We start from the raw sequence: 16,492 nt of genomic DNA, 5'->3' as shown, positions 1-16,492 counted from the left end.
GCGGGGATGGCGGCCGCGGCGCCCCAGAGCAGGCGGCCCCCCGACGTGAGGGGCCGCTCCGAGGGCGCGCCAGGGGTCCCGTGGCGCCTCTCCCGCTTCAGTCTGCCTTTCGGAGGGGAACCCGGCACCTCCGACTTTCTTCTTCTCTTTGTCGAGCAGCTCTCGGAGGGAGAATGTCCCGAAGGGCGGCGTATTGTCCCAGAAAACGTAGGGGACAGACCATGTTTCTCGTCAAACACCTGTCTGGGTGCTCCCTTGGACCACTTGTCGGGATCGGGGGTGACCGCTTCACCTGCAGGGCCGGAAGGCGCCGACGAAGGAACACTAGCGGTCTGCCGTGCAGGGGAAGGATCCGGGGGCGCCGACGAAGGAACACTAGCGGTCTGCTGTGCACGGGAAGGACCCGGAGGCAGTGAGGAAGGAACACTACCAGTCTGCAGTGTAGAAGAAGGACCCGGAGGCGCCAATGAAGGACCACTAGCGGTCTGCCGTGCAGGGGAAGGACCCGGAGGCAGTGACGAAGGAACACTACCAGTCTGCAGTGTAGAAGAAGGACCCGGAGGCGCCGACGAAGGACCACTAGCGGTCTGCCGTGCAGGGGAAGAAACACACACACCACTTCTAATTTCATCAGTGACTTCTCCCACTCTCCTCGCCTGACTTCCACACCCTGAGCTTCCACAAAAATTGTCAAAAGATGAGTCCAGAGCACCAACAAAGGAATTATCTGGAAAACATTAATAAAGAACTTTTAAAATGGCTTAAATTATCACACAAGGAATTTTCAACAAACCAGTACTTCTTAACCACAGCCACTGGTTCAAGAGGGTATCGATCGCATCCACCTGAGTACCCTGTTAGGCCCAGCACGGCTCACTAGCAAACCTGGGCGCCAGCGTGCGCACCCACCACACAGGGGGACACGCAGGGGCAGACCTCTACCACCATCACGCTCACTTTCTGAACACTCATATGCACGTGCACATTTCTTCAGAAAGAGCAGCCTCACCTTGCTAAACTCTCAAGGAGGTCCAGCATTCTGCCCCCGTCTAAGTCAAGTCCTAGCCTTTCTTGAACGCAGCCCCCCAACCTCCCCAGCCCACTCTCAAAGCCTCATGAGGTATTTATATCCAAGAGTGAACCACCAGCTAGATGGTAGGGTTCTGACCTCCCTCGTGTTTTGTACGTCTCTTGAGAGTAATGCTAAGCTGCTCCTCAACCCCGCATCTCCTGAAAACTGTACACGTGTGTATACCTCCAGGCCTTGCCTGCACCCCACCCTTTAAGCTGGGTAACTCCTACCCTTACTTCAGGCCCCCACCCCACCGCCAGCCTCGGATGTGCCTCTCTCTATACCCCCCCACCTCACCGGGTCTGGTGACGCACATCCTCTGTTACACGGAACGCTGCCCGAGTTTCCCAAAAGCGGATGTCCCAGAGTTCTTATTATTCCTATCTGTCCCTCTCACTAAACTAGAAGCTCCCAGAGCACAGACACGATTCTCTGGAATCTGAGGCCTCTAGCCCCAAACTCCTAAAGGCTCTACTGGTAAATATCAGAGGTGACCTGCAGGGAGCAGGGGAAGCCCCCAGGGCAGGGAGGCACTGTTCCCACACCATGTCAAGAAGCATGTGCGTCCCTAAGTCAGGAGCGAGAAATAGAGGACACTTTTAATATTACGACCTGAATACACTTAGCACACTTCTCAAAAAGCTGACAGGCAGTGTGACATGGCATTAGGCATAAATTCTGAGGTCACACTGTCCAGGTTCATGTCCTGGACTGGCCAATCACAAACTCTATGAGCTTTTACAAGCTGCTTGACCTCTCTGGTCTAGTTTTCTCATGGACAAAAAGGGGGCAACGAGGGTAACCGCTGAGCAGGGTACTGGGGGAGTTCAAGGAAATTCAGCATATAAGGTGCCCAGAGCAGCACCCCTGACCTGGGAAAAACGAAATCTGTGCTAGATACTATCACCTGTGTCCAACTTACATAAAATGAACCCATCAAGTGTGAAATAAAGAGATTATTTAAGACAAATGGGTAAGTAATTTCAACACACACCAAAGAGATTACAAAAATAAGCCACACATGGGGTGCCTGGGCGGCTCGGTTGCTTAAGCGTTTGACTCTTGATTTTGGCTCAGGTCACGATCTCATGGTTCAGGAGTTCAAGCCCCGCATTGAGCTCCATGCTGATGGCACCGAGTCTGCTTGGGACTCTCCCTCCCTCTCTCTGTGCCCCTCCAGAGTGCTCTCTCTCTCAAAATAAATAAATAAACTTAAAAAGGAAAAAAAAAAAGCCATACTTGAAAAGGGAGCTGTAGTTTAAACTCCTAATACCTCCATACTGTTTTGTCACCTGTCTCTACTGTGGCTTTGAGAAGATATTCTGTAATATTTTAAGCACTTTGAACAGGTAGCTCTTTTGGGGGTCACTGCTCCTTATCTGGGCCCTACTGTCGACTGAAACTGGGTGGTTATATCAGATTTCTTAAAATTTACTCAAAGGAAAGCTATCAGAATAAAAAATTACCATTCAAAGCAAAACACGGGCTTCCATATTTACACGGTATATGCATAATCTATAATTCTAATTTTATTCTTTCCAATACTAAGCTTTTTTTAAAAAATTTTTTTAATGTTTACATTTGAGAGAGAGAGATGGAGCACAAGTAGGGGAGGGGGACAGAGAGGGAGACACAGAATCTGCAGCAGACTCCAGGTTCAGAGCTATCAGCACAGAGCCCGACATGGGGCTTGAACTCGTGAACCACGAGATCATGATGGGAGCTGGAGTCAGGAGACTTAACTGACTGAGTCCCCCAGGCGCCTTTCCAACACTTGCTTCTAAGCAGAAATTCATTTAACTTCTAAATTTCCCGATGATCTCTACACACCTCACTGATAGTCCTATGCTCCTTGTAGTCACCATACATGGTGTGAAACAAGCAGCCCTCTGTTGTAACAAAGTTTACACTACATGCGAATAAGGACATATAACACAGATTTTTTTCTTTTAATGAGCAGTTGATTCTGTGCCGAGAGCGCAAAGGCCTCAGAGAAAAAAATGTAGGAATCTCAGGTGATTTAACTTTTGAAATTTCTCATGCCTTAACTGTATTACAATACCTATTTTTTATTACCTAATTTCAGCAACATTCATGAATTCTAGTTTTTGGCTAACTGTTCTTCACATTAGAAGAGACTCCAAATAAGAAACCCATAATATTCTCAAAGCTTAAATCTATCATAGAAAAGAAAATAACTTTACCCAAACACAAAGTATCTGATGAAATGTTCCAAGCTCCACACGGGGAGTTAACTGGGTCATCGCGAGACTTCTCGAGCATCTGGGACACTGAAAACACAACCAAACGGTCATCAGACACACTGAGCACTGACGCACAGGGACCCCCGGCACGCCCTCTGCTCTTTCACATCACACCGACACCAACTATGCCCACTACTTCACACCCCAGACCTCCTGCGGAATGGTAAGCACAAAAAGCTCGAACTCAAATGTACTGCAGATGGGGAGACTCATAAAAATAATCTATATAAACCATGTCACAAAAAGGATTAAATTTAGGATAATTAAAGTTAGAAGAGAAGCTGAGCAGAAGCTCAGCAAAGGCAAACAAATACTCTCACAGTTCATCTTGTTGTCTGATAGTCAAGGCTTTTCCTTCAAGAATTCGGCAACAGGCAGCCCTCTAACTAGAGCCGTGGTTCTCAGCGCTGGGTGCTTTGGCTCCCAGCAGGCGACAGTCACGTCTGCAGACATCGCCGGATGTCACGTGGCTGTGAACCGAATCCTGCTGGTGTGCAGTGAGTAGGCAGAGGCCAGGGAGGCCACGAGACACCCTGCCAGCACTGGACACCACCTCCTCACCACCCGTCGCGTGCCCTCAACAATGAATTGTTCAGCCCAAAATGTCAATGGTGGCAAGGTTGAGAATCCCTAGAAATTTCACAGAAAAAAAAATCCAGGATATCAAGAATTTAACAAGTAAGGTCACAAATATTATCTTCAAAGTCTGTGCGTACAACAAACCAGAAACAAGAAAGACATTTTGTCTCATACCCAAGGATGTTTTTCAAAGAGACTCAAAGCATGCTTTCTTGAGAAAACGTTAAACCAAGATAAGAATGGTGAGCACAGGGAAAAAGTTTTGGGTGTTGAATTCTGAGCCATACTGGATGCCATGAGGTGGCAGAATTAACATGGCAAAGGAAAGGCACACGCTGGGGGCCTGTGAAGGTACATATGAGATTAGACAGTGAGCGGGGGGCTGGCTCCCAAGCTCCATATGCACAGTCAACCTCCTCTTAGCAACAGAAACCTCCTCTCATCAGTGCAGCCACATCTAGTAAAGGACCATTTCAGTCTTACTGATGGCCTCCTTAGGCTCAATCTACCGCGGTCCCCCCTTGGCTGTCATCCTGGATGACTTTGAACATGAGGCAAATCAAACTACATGTATGAACACAATACAAAGGACTGCCCTTGGTTTCCTGGGTCATCTGGAGTGGTTTTTGCCTCTCCTGTTCTTTGGCCATCACTGCTTACAACCAAGAAGAGCTGTAAGAGCGAGTGCTACCGGACAGAACTTCCGGTGTACCAGGCTGCCCACAGGAAGCTGGCTCAGCTGGGAGACACCTACATTTCAAACCGGAAGCCAGGCACTAAGGAAGACGAGGCAGGAAAATGAGAGATAAGACTCTTTAAAAACCATGGCATGGCCACCTATGACTTTTACTTAGGACGTCTTTGACCACATGATGGACACACACGCCTCTATCTAATTTGAGCCACTGGTGGGGTTTGTTACCTGCAGCCAAAACCAATCTTAACCAATACGGGTGCCCACTGCATATTCATGTACAAATATAAATTCAAGATAGGCTAAAATAAACCGTAAAGGTAATAGGAGCAAACACAGAACAATGTTAAAACCTTGTGAGGGAGTTCTGGGCATCAAGGGAATCCTGGAGGCCATAAGGAAAAACCAACAAATTTGTCTACGTTAAATGTAATATTTCTGTTTTACAAAAGTTGCTGCATGTTAAATGAGAAAACAAAAGAAAGATTTTGTGCATTTCAATCAACAATGTATTTACTGAGTGTCTAGTAGGAAGCACATTGGGCTCCACCCACACTAGCCAGGAGAAAATGTTGTAACGTGTGGGGATTACTGTGCATGATATAAAAAAAGACTCTTACAAATAAGAAAAACAGGCAATTGGACAAAGACCTACAATTCAAGATAATGCAGAAGGTATTAGTGATAGAATCGAAAACATAAAAATATGTTCCTCTCATAAGAAGTGGCCTCAAAAGCAAATTAAAGAAATGCAGTTTTTCTGTATCAAATTGAAAAGATATAAAGAGTAACACTATTTTTCCAAATGTGGAGAAAGTGGCACTCTCATAAACAGCTGGTGACGGGTGAAATGGCACAAACTTTTTGAAGGGCAATATGACAAGATAAAGAATTTTAAATTCTGCCTTTATAAATTAATGGCATTGAAATACACAGGAACACACAGATTTACAGAGAAGCATGTCTACTAGTGTATGGATTACAACAGTAAAAGGGAAAAGGAAAGCCTCATGACCACAAATAGGAAAACGGTTAAACAGAAAACAAGAACCACACCATGCACTTTAAAAAGAATAAAAACTTGCAGCACTATTCCTAATAAAGAAAAATGGGAAAACCTCCACTAAGAGATGACTCAGTGGATACTCTAAACTACTCTGCAGCATCTTAAAAAGAGAAATGAAAGAGAGAAGTAGGGGTCATACCTACCGATTGGGGAAAAAACCTCCAAGATGCTTTTAAGGTTAAAAAAAAAAGAGGGGGGTCTGAAACAACAGATATGCCACGGTTCCGGGGGGTGAAGAGAGACTACAGGCGCACAGACACAGGAAGACACAGAAGCCTGTGCACGCAGGTGTGTGATGCACCGGAAGCGAACTGGAAAAACATGCCAACTGACAATGTGGGTTCCCTGTGGGCAGAGAATTCAAGGGGAACCCAGATGGGTATTTACTAGGAGCCATACGCTCGTAAGTGTTTTATGAAAATGTTCTCATACAATATTAAACTAGAAATTTTAAAGATGGCCCAAAGAAAGAAAAACATAAACTCATAATTAGACTAAAGCAAGTTCTTTCTTTAAAAAAATTTTTTAAATGTTTTATTTATTTTTGAGAGACAAAGAGAGACAGCATGAGCAGGGGAGGGGAGGAGACAGGGAGACACAGAATCTGAAGCAGGCTCCAGGTTCTGAGCTAGCTGTCAGCACAGAGCCCGATGTGGGGCTCGAACTCACAAACCACGAGATCGTGACCTGAGCCGAGGCCAGATGCTCAACCGACTGAGCCACCCAGGCGCCCCAAAACAAGTTCTTTCAAAAGAAGAGCTTGATTATTTTTTTATAAAAAGAAAATATCCCCAAAATAGTAAAAATCACAAAGGGGCTACAAAAAATAGATTCTCAACCAATACATCCAAAAACTACATGCCCAATACATACTTAAAATACAGGCTTTAAAAATCTTAATGAAGCATAAGATATTCTGGAGGAAACTATTAACACTGTCCACCCTGAAACAGGTAACAAGCTACCAGAATTAGGAAACAACTGACGTGTCCGGGGAGGGCGGAAAGAGCGCCCCCGCAGTTCACAGCCGCGCCTGGCCCCCTTCACGACGCGCCGACACTCACAGGTGGGCGACAGGCGCTCTCTCTTCTCCTTCATCTGCCGCAGCCTCTTCTCCATGGCGCTGTGCTGGCCGCTGTAAATTTTCATTGTGGGACTGTAGGTCAGCGAGCCATTGGACTCAAATAGGAGAACAGGGACATCATTATCTGAAAATTAACAAAAATCCAATGGTAAGCTTAAAAAAAAAAAGCCTTCTTACTGCAACAACCTGATTCGTTGGCAGGGAACACCCCCGGCGCAGCCCTGCGGCCCTCCTCCCGCCACCATCATCACGCGTTCTGTCATCACTCCACCACCCCACGGCCAGCACGGGCACCACACCTGCTGCCATTGGCTGAGCAGAGCCCACGTGCCAGGCACTGAGCTAAGCACTACACATGCCCCACTTCATTCACGGCCTCCCACGCCCGGTGCATCAGGTGTCAGAACTTAAAGATGAGGAAATCCAAGACACAAAAGTTAATTTGCTTGTTTGTATCTAGAGCACACGCCTAGTGAGAAGGGAGAGCCAGAACGCGATCTGGCTCCGAGATGCTGGGGAAGAGAGGCGGACACCCCACCGCCAACACGCTTCAGCACTGGGGTTCCCTGAGCAAAATGCAGCCACGCAAAGCAGGTGCGAGAGAGGCACCCTGACACCTCCACTCCAGGCTTCTTCCCCAAGTCAGGAGTAAAACTCCCTGTGAGACTTGTACGCCCTGCGTGTTATCACCAGAGACGTGAACCAAGAGAGTCCCGTAAACAGGCCTTGTTACCCCGCGTCCTTCTGGTAGCTCACTTTCTCACAGCTGCTCTCTCTGGTCAACAGCAGCACGAAGGTTCTCCCACTTCTCTGGGCCTTCATTTCCAGTGAGAGGCCCCATGTCACAGAACACGTACATGTGTGTACGCTTTTCTCCTGCTCATCTGTCTTCTGTAACACATCCCCAGCTGAGAACCGGCGAGTTCTCTCTTCCAGTAGTTTTCACCCTGGGTTTCAGAAGCCACCACCACTAACCAACCCTCCGTGACCCCAACACACACACACACACACACACACACACGAACCCCGAGCTCAGGAATCCTTCTGCCATGAACTGACGGCTAAATTGTGCATGGGTGCACAGTATGCACTTTTCTGGAATCCACACGTTGCTCAAAGAGAATTTCAGGGCACTGACCACCTCCCCTCACCCACCAAAAAAACAACAAAGAAGCAAAAATTATTCAGTATCTTCTCCTTTGCAACTCTTTTTTAAAATTTTTTTTAATGTTTTATTAATTTTTGATACAGGAGAGACAGAGCATGAGAGGGGGAGGGTCGGAGAGAGAAGGAGACACAGAACCGGAAGCAGGCTCCAGGCTCTGAGCTAGCCGTCAGCACAGAGCCTGACGTGGGGCTCGAACCCAAGAATGTGAGATCTGACCTGAGCCGAAGTCGGAGGCTTAACCGACTGAGCCACCCAGGCGCCCCTCCTTTGCAACTCTTAAGCCTGAACAACTCTAACTACAATTTTGAAAATATGCAGAAATGTCAGTTGTAGCTTTAACACCTTTTATTAGCAGTGTTTTAATTTTCATTAAGATATAAATTTGTTTTATCTGTCAGTTCCATTTTGCCCAATTCTGTTCAAACACAGCATCACTGGTGTAGGAGGAAGGCCCGAGTGGCAAGGAGACCAGGATGACAGAGCGGTGCGGCGCTGCCCGAGGTTGGGGGGAGACCGGGCCAGAGGCCGCACGGGGCCGCAGGGCCTCGTAGAGACGGGGTCTCATCCCAAAGACCATGACACTGCTGAAGCTGAAGCCCCAGGTGGGGTGTCCCCCGGCTTCTGGTTTACACCTGACTCCAGTCAGCTGACGGATGGTAAGGACACAGCGCCTCACAGGGCCCAGTCAAGGAGCCACAAGAAGGGCTCAGACAGGGCTGCCATAGGCTAGGGAGGGCATCAAGCAGGGGGCAAGGATCCTGGCAAATAAGTGGCATCAGGTGGAAAGCGACGTCAAGAACTACTGAGTGTTTCTGACTGGAGCCACACAGCAGACCAGACGGTCAGCCAGGGAACAGAATGGCACCAAGAGAAAAGACTTGAGTCTCAGGCCATGGGATGACTTGGCACGAGAACAAATGATGAAGATAATGTGTCTAGACAGTTATCTGGCGGCACCATGCAGCTAAATGTTAGTTCTGCTGCATTACTAGGACAGAGTCAAAGTCACGCTTGATAGTTCTGCATGAAAAACTTCAATTACAGAGAATTTGTGACATGGCAATATGCACTAAGACAAAAAACTAGAGGACTGAATGCTTCCTATTTCTATGCTATACACTGTACAGGCACCTAAATGGCTTACATGTATCAGCGGCATGTTGTATGTTGTATCAGCCAGCAACGCTAAATTTAGGTAATGAACAAAGCAAAAACCAGAAATACAAAAAACACATATAGTACTTTAGAGTTTTATGAGGTTCTGAAGTATTTTTGTAAATTATTAAAAGAATACATGTAGGGACACCTGGGTGGCTCAGTCAGTTAAGCATCCAGCTCTTCTTGATGTTTGGCTCAGGTCATGATCTCATGGTTTGTGAGTTCAAGCCCTATGTTAAGCATTGACAGCTTGGAACTTGCTTGGGATCTCTCTCTCAAAAGAAATAAAACTTAAAAAAAAATAATACATCTAACAAAAGAAAAAAATGGACAGATGATCTAAACAAGATAATTTTCCAAAGAAGATATGTAAATGGCCAACAGGCACATAAAAAAGAGTCAATATCATTTATTATCAAGGAAATGCAAATCAAAATCAGAGATTCTAACCACATATTATGATGGCTGTCATTAAAAAGGTAAGAAACAAGTGTCGGCTATGACAGGCAGAAAAGGAACCCTTGGGCACTCATGATAGGAATGTAAATTGGTGCAGCCATTGTGCAAAAAACTTTATGGAAGTTCCTCAAAAAACTAAAAACAAAACTTCCATATTCCACTTTTGGGAATCTTCCTGAAGGAAACAAAAACACTAATGCGAAAAGGTATCTGCATGCCCATTTCACTGCAGCATTAATTATAAAGGCCAAGACAAGGAAACAATCCATCTATGGATTAAGGAAAATGTGGTTATGTGTGTGTATGTACACACACACACACACACACACACACACACACACACAGGAATATTATTTGACCATGAAGAAGGAGCAAGACCTTGCCATTGATGAAAGTGTGGATGGACCCTGAGGGCATTATGCTAAGTGGAAGAAGTCAGTTAATGAAAAAGATAATACTATATGATATCACTTATATGTGGGATCTATAAACAAAATCAGAACAACCAACCTCATGGATACAGAAAACAGACTGGTGGTTGTCTGAGGCCCAGAATTGGGGGATGAGCAAAATGGGGGAAGGGGTCAAAAGTACAAACCCCCAGTTGTAACATGAGCAAGGCACGGGGTATAATTTACAGCATGGGGACGACAGTTAATACTGGATGACATTTTTTAAAGTACCTGGGAAACTGGGTCTTAACAGTTCCATCATGAGAAAAAAATTTTTTATAACGATGGAACCATACATAGTTACATAGTTACATGTTTACATAGATGGATGTTCAGTGGACTTGTGATCATTTTATAGTACACACATCGAATCACTACACTCTACACCAGAAACTAGTATGTTATGCCCCAGAAAAGATTCTATGATTAAATACATCAGAGGAAAAATTTCTCTGTTTTGCGATTCCACAGAAGCAGCCTGTTGCCACCTAGAACTGAAAAATGTAGGTAACTGATCTTCAAAAAGGCTTGTGCAAGATGCAGCCATAAACAAAACTGACTGGCAGTGCCACTGTCCCAGTGCTGCAACGTTTCACAAGTCATTCAGGACAGGAAGAGAGTCCTTGAAGCCAACTACTGTCTACACAGAGAAAAAGGCAATACAAAAGCTGCATAAGCATCAGGGAACCGCTGAAGACATTCTGGAGAGGGAGAATGCTCAGAGGTGAGCTAGTGAGCAGAGGGGGTTTATCCCCAGGAGGATTTACCACTGAAGGGCCCGGGGCAAGAGGCTGAAGGGCTGGTCTTTGACTCCACAGAGAGCAGCCGCTGAGCAGCAGAGGTACAAGCAGAGAGAAGTCACAACCAAGAGTCTGTCAGCATCAACAAACTCAAGAGAAAACCAAAAGCTTCGCGGCACCAAATCCCCCTGAACAGGGCAGGCAGAAATCCAGTCCTTGCATGCACGTGACTTTACCCTCAAGACAGCTGCCAAATTCTGAAGCTACAAGAGGCAGGATCCTAAAAGCTAAGCGGTCTGTGTGGTTGAGTGGTGTAAAGTTCTGTGTTTATTTTCACTGAAAGATGAAAATGGACGGTCAGGACCAGCCAGGGGAAGGGTCCTTGTTATTACTCCAGGCTCTCAGAGGAAAGGTCTAGACGGCCACCGTCCTGGTATCACTGTAGAATCAGAAGTCTACCGCGCCTTACTGAAATCTGAGAAGTTCCTAATCAAATCAGTCCAGATAAAGCCTACTCCGTGGACTTAGTTAGCAGGGGAAATAGGAAACTCTGTGTCTAAGCGAATAATATTGCCTAGAGCTTCAAACATACTTTATAACTAGTGACTTGCCTTCAATTACAAAAGCCATCATTCCTACGAGACAGGGCTATGTGACAAAAAGCAGGAGGAAAAAAACACACCGAACAACAGAGCAGAGGCATTCTAGATAATGCAGCTACGAAGCAAAGAAAAAATGTTGAGTGATTTAATCAGAACAGCAGAATCTATTTTAAAAAATGGGAAACCCTAGAACAGCAAAGTAAAATAACCAAAATTATGAACACAAAAGATGGATTTTAGAACAGATTACAGACAGCAGAAGAATGTATTAGTGAACCATAAAAAAAAAAAGTCAACAGACAATATACAAACTGATGCACAGAGGGGAAAAACAAGTCAAGCACCTCTGTGAACTCCAAGTAGGACATTTAAAAAGAAAACTGGCCCATGAACATAAAATTCAAACAGTTGAAGGCAAAAAGGCAAACAAAACATAGGTTAAAAGAAAATATATCTTTAAAAAAAAATACAACTGTGGGCTAATTTGCAAATAGGTATTATGAAAACCCAAAGACAAAGAAATGTGTTTCTTCTTTTTAGCTTTACTGAGGAATAATTGACAAATAAAAATTATATATATTTAAGGTAAAATTAAAAAAAAATTGGGGCACCCCGGTGGCTCAGTTGTTTAAGCATCTGATTTCGGCTCAGGTCATGATCTCACAGTTTGTGAGCCTGAGCCCCACGTCAGGCGCTGTGCTGACAGCTCAGAGCCTGGCACCTGCTTCTGATTCTGTGTCTCCCTCTCTCTCTCTGCCCCTGTCCAGCTCGCTCTCTCTCTCTCTCTCTCTCTCTCTCTCAAAAATAAACATTAAAAAAAATAATAATAGTGTATCATCTAACATTTGCCCATTCTGAGTAACAAAACAAAAAGGCCAAGTATTTATTAGGCAAAAATACAAAGTTAGATATAAACTAACAAAGAAATGAACAGGGATTTATTCCAATCGGGCTTCTTAGTCAAAATCTGTTTTCCATAATGATTCCTGAAAATAAAAAGTTCCATCAGTTTGATGAGCGACCAAGGTTCGTGGCTGCCGAGCTCAAAGCCACAGCCCAGCTTCTGCAGGCCAGCGCTGCGGGCCCCCTGCCCGGTGCCTATCCAGGGGGACATGCGCCCAGGGCCGTACTATGTGTGCACTCACCCAGCGTTGTTTTCTGCCTCTGGAGCTCTGTAGCCATTTTCTGAAATTTCTTCTGAAGTCTTTTATCATGTTCTGGCATCTTAGGAATAAAATCTTTGGGCTGCATACACTTACGCTGTGCAAAAAGGACATAAAAATGAATACTGTATTGCAACTTTGTAAGAAAACAACTCTTTCAAGTGCATTGCTGGTATCTTTTATAACACTGCAAACAAAACCTTCTTAAAGACGTATTTCTTGCCCTGCCTGTGAAGCAGCAAGTTATTTCTGTCTGTGATCCTGCAACAATATCAGCACGATTTTAAGAATAAATACAAGGCTGTACACTAAGTAGCCATGTTTTCTCATTTTCTCCTGAAATTCTCCCAGCATTCTTAGTTTCCATGAAAGTTCTTAAACAAAATCAGTCTTTTCCTTATTTTTGTTACTCTGTTATCTCCCCCACTGCCCCCACCAAAATTATGACATAGTGACAAAATAGAAGAGCAATTTTTTAACTACCAAAGAATGAAACCACTATTTAATCTTGCCTTATTGTCTTTAAATCACAGTAACTCTATTCAGCCGGTGACCCTCAAAGACCCTAAACATACACACAAGGTGTGACAACAGGGTGACGCCCGACAGTCTGGGGGAGCTTCCGCACACCCACACTTGTGTTCGTGACTGGGCACCTTGCTCTCACTCATCATTTAACAAAAATGCTGTGACAGGCACTGGTCTCAAAATAGAAAAAGATTCTTACTGTCAGGAGCTTATGGTCTATTAATGAATGATGGAAATGAAACCATAATTAATAAGTAAAATAAGTTAATGTGTGAAAATAAAAATAATTAATAAGTAAAATAAAGTATAGGTGTGCTGGGAGGATTAATTCCAGCACGTCTGGGCTGGCCTCAACTGTGGTCCCAAAGTACATGCACTGCATGCAACACGCTAGCGGACGGTGAGGCTTGTGACTGGGGTCCAGCGCATCTGGGGGCATCTGTGTCCTCAAAGCTCCTCAGCTGCTTGTCGCCAGCGGGAGGGCACGCACGGCAAGGGCACATGACCGAAAGAGGCCCCCCCAGCCTCCCTTCTCAAGTTCGGTCACGCAGAGTCCCGTGGGTCTTCACAGGCAACTGACCCCTGCCTGATGGCCACCGTCACTCCAGCACCTCGGGAAGGAGGAGGCACCACAGACGGAAGGAAATCAGCAGGCAAGGGAGCCGGGTCGGCCGCACACATGAGGACGGGCCACCGCACGCAGGGTGCTCAGAGGCCTCACCAAGAAAGGGGCCTGGGCACAAAGCCCTACCAAAGTCAGAAAAACGGTCACATCGTGGAGTCTGGGGGAAGCGTGTTGCAGACAGAGGGAACAGAGAATATAACGGCTCTGAATCACAAATATGCTTGGAACATTTGCACAACAGCAGGGAAGAGGGTCAGGCTTGCGGCAGAAAGAGACGGAGGGGAAACCATGGACCTCCTCAAAAAGCCCAAAAGAATACGGTCTGCAGTGGTGTTCACTGTGCAAGTGCACTAGAAAAGGGAAGGGGAATGTTTTCAGGCAACGGTAAACATCTAAATAATGCAGATAAGCAGTCATGACTTAGGCCTCATACTGGGAAAATGACGAAGATTAGTGACATGCAGGACTGGTCACTGTGAAGAGAGAGGCACCCTCTACACCGCTGGTGGGACTGTTCACATCAGAGAGCACGCACGTTTCAACCCAGTAATTTCATCTCCAGATCTTCCACCTGGAGAAATAACTCAAACGTGTCACACAAACAACGTGCTCAGTAAAAACCTACGATTTATGGGTGCATGAATCCAAGAAAGACATGTTCACGCCACGGAATAAGTGAAGACGGCTGACATATGCTGTCATGACATGGTCAAAAACACACCGTTAAGTGAAGAAGAAAACAGCAATCCCCCGGACACAGGTGTGACATAGGAGAGCCTCATTCGTACAAAACGTGTGTGTGTACTGAAGACCATCCCATTCACAAGTCAAACCCAAGTCAAACCAAAAATTGAGGAAGGGACATTAAAGAGGTATTTGCTTTATCTGCATATACTCAATGTTTTACAATAAAAATATATTATTAATGTGTTTTTAAAACACATACTTTATTTTTAAAACAGCAGACACAGCAGGGCGCCTGGGTGGCTCAGCTGGCTAAGTGTCCGGCTTCGGCTCAGGCCATGATCTCACAGTCTGTGGGTTTGAGCCCCATATCGGGCTCTGTGCTGACGGCTCAGAGCCTGGAGCCTGCTTCGGATTCTGTGTCTCCCTCTCTCTCCCTGCCCTTCCCTCACTCACATTCTCTCTCTCAAAAATAAACAAACACATTAAAACAAGCTAAACACCACCAACGAAACTGCCAGCAGACACAGCTGTTAAGTGCATCACAGGGAGGCTAGAGACTCACACGCCCTATCTTGCCCGAGCAGAGTGCGACCTGGGCAGAGACTGGGCAGGTACGGGCACCTGTCAGTGCCCTCCAAGTCCTGGCTGGTCTGACGTGGATGGGATGGAGGTCTAAGACTTAGTATCTACAGGAAATCTGAGACACCCTCGGGAATGTCTTCTTTAATCTAGAGGAAATGTCCGGTTCTAGTCTGTCTAGGTCAGGTAGAAGAGAGTCCGCACAGCTCTTCTCCAACGGCCGTTCTCATGCGCAGACGGACTCTGACATTTCGTAGTAAGGCAGCTTACCCTCACATAAAGAAACCAAAATGAAAGCTTTTAAATAAATAATAAGTGAGTGAAAACGATGTAGTTCAAATATGGATTATACCTCAAAGTGTCTTTATGTCTGCACAGCAGACTTTCAATAATAAACAACTTATTTATTAAATAACTTGGATATTTCTGCTCCAGACTGTTGAGATTCTCCAACTCAGCAGCAGAACAAGGGTATTCTGCTGCAGACGTAACAAACTGATTTCTGAGGTAGTTCCCAGAGCATCTGGACATTGCTGGTCTCTTGGCAACTTTTAGTTATCTGTTGGGCAAACATCTCTCTTCCATTTCTCACAAATTTAAAGGATAAAAAAATTTCTGTAACTTTCTTAAAAATGCCACATGAAAAGAACAGTAGCAGCAGCAGCAGTAATACTTACGACAACTCTTGAAAACATTCTAAATAGTTTCATTTTCTAAGAATAAAAGAAGAATAAATTCGTAGTTGCCACTGTCCATACTGAAATCACATACTCACTCTTTTTTTAATTAGGCTTGGTAAGCGTTCCCTGGTGTTGGCTGCGGGGAACAGCGACTCATCGATGTGTGCTCCAGCTGTCCTGCATCTGTGTCATTAAATTGATAGAGTATAATGAGCATCTGTTTCTGTTAGAGTCACACAGCACTAAATCTGCACATGTGTCAGTCAGCAGTTTAAAAACGCACAGGCCATTTTAACAGACATGTCTTTTAAAGTAAATACACCTAAGGGTGCCTGGATGGCTCAGCTGGTTAAGCGTCCAACTTCAGCTCAGGTCCTATCTCAGAGTTCATGGGTTCGAGCCCCGCCTGGGGCTCTGTGCTGACAGCTCAGCCTGGAGCTGCTTCAAATTCTGTGTCTCCCTCTCTCTGCCCCTCCCCCACTCATGATCTGTCTCGCTCTCAAAAATAAACCAACACTTAAAAGTAAAGTACATTTATAAACAAAAACAAAGGGCAGTATGAATTCAGCTGGCCGAAGTAGTCTCTACCCAGCGTTGAGATGTAAGAGGAGAGGCGGCGGGTAAGGGAAGCACAGTTTTCTGCGGTAACTTCAGTGTGGTAGCACTCTACAGAGCGATCGGTGCAGGGCACACAGTGTGCACACATGTTATTAAAGGAATGGTATGAGCGTAAACAGGACAAAAAATGAATACAGCTAGAAGGTTCCTAAAGAAATCAGTCTCGAAAGTTTATCTGGCCCCCCAAACTGGATTCTGTGTCTTGTGTCTGTTGAGAGCTACTACAGGCCGTGCCCCACCCCCCAGACTATGTGCAGCACCCTTCCCTCCGCGG

The 16,492-nt window shown here is 45.5% G+C and overlaps 1 protein-coding gene across 4 annotated transcripts in view; it reads right to left on the bottom strand.

The window, feature by feature from the left end:
* Positions 1-16,492, bottom strand: part of MCPH1 (microcephalin 1) — a 249,437-nt gene that overhangs the window by 205,515 nt on the left and 27,430 nt on the right. For all 4 annotated transcript variants that reach the window (XR_003906461.1, XM_029933720.1, XM_029933729.1 and 1 more), the window contains exons 4-7: positions 15,696-15,783; positions 12,484-12,598; positions 6,740-6,883; positions 3,277-3,363 (exon numbers count right to left, since the gene is read on the bottom strand). Coding sequence is in view for 3 of the 4 variants with exons in the window: in XM_029933720.1 (XP_029789580.1) it covers positions 3,277-3,363; positions 6,740-6,883; positions 12,484-12,598; positions 15,696-15,783 (434 nt within the window). In the remaining variant the exon portion in view is untranslated. The remainder of the gene's footprint in view (positions 1-3,276; positions 3,364-6,739; positions 6,884-12,483; positions 12,599-15,695; positions 15,784-16,492) is intronic.

This window comes from Suricata suricatta, chromosome 1 (assembly GCF_006229205.1).
Source record: "Suricata suricatta isolate VVHF042 chromosome 1, meerkat_22Aug2017_6uvM2_HiC, whole genome shotgun sequence".
NCBI lineage: Eukaryota > Metazoa > Chordata > Mammalia > Carnivora > Herpestidae > Suricata > Suricata suricatta.
The sequence above is the reverse complement of the archived record's forward strand: the minus strand, read 5'-3'. Positions and strand labels throughout refer to the sequence as shown.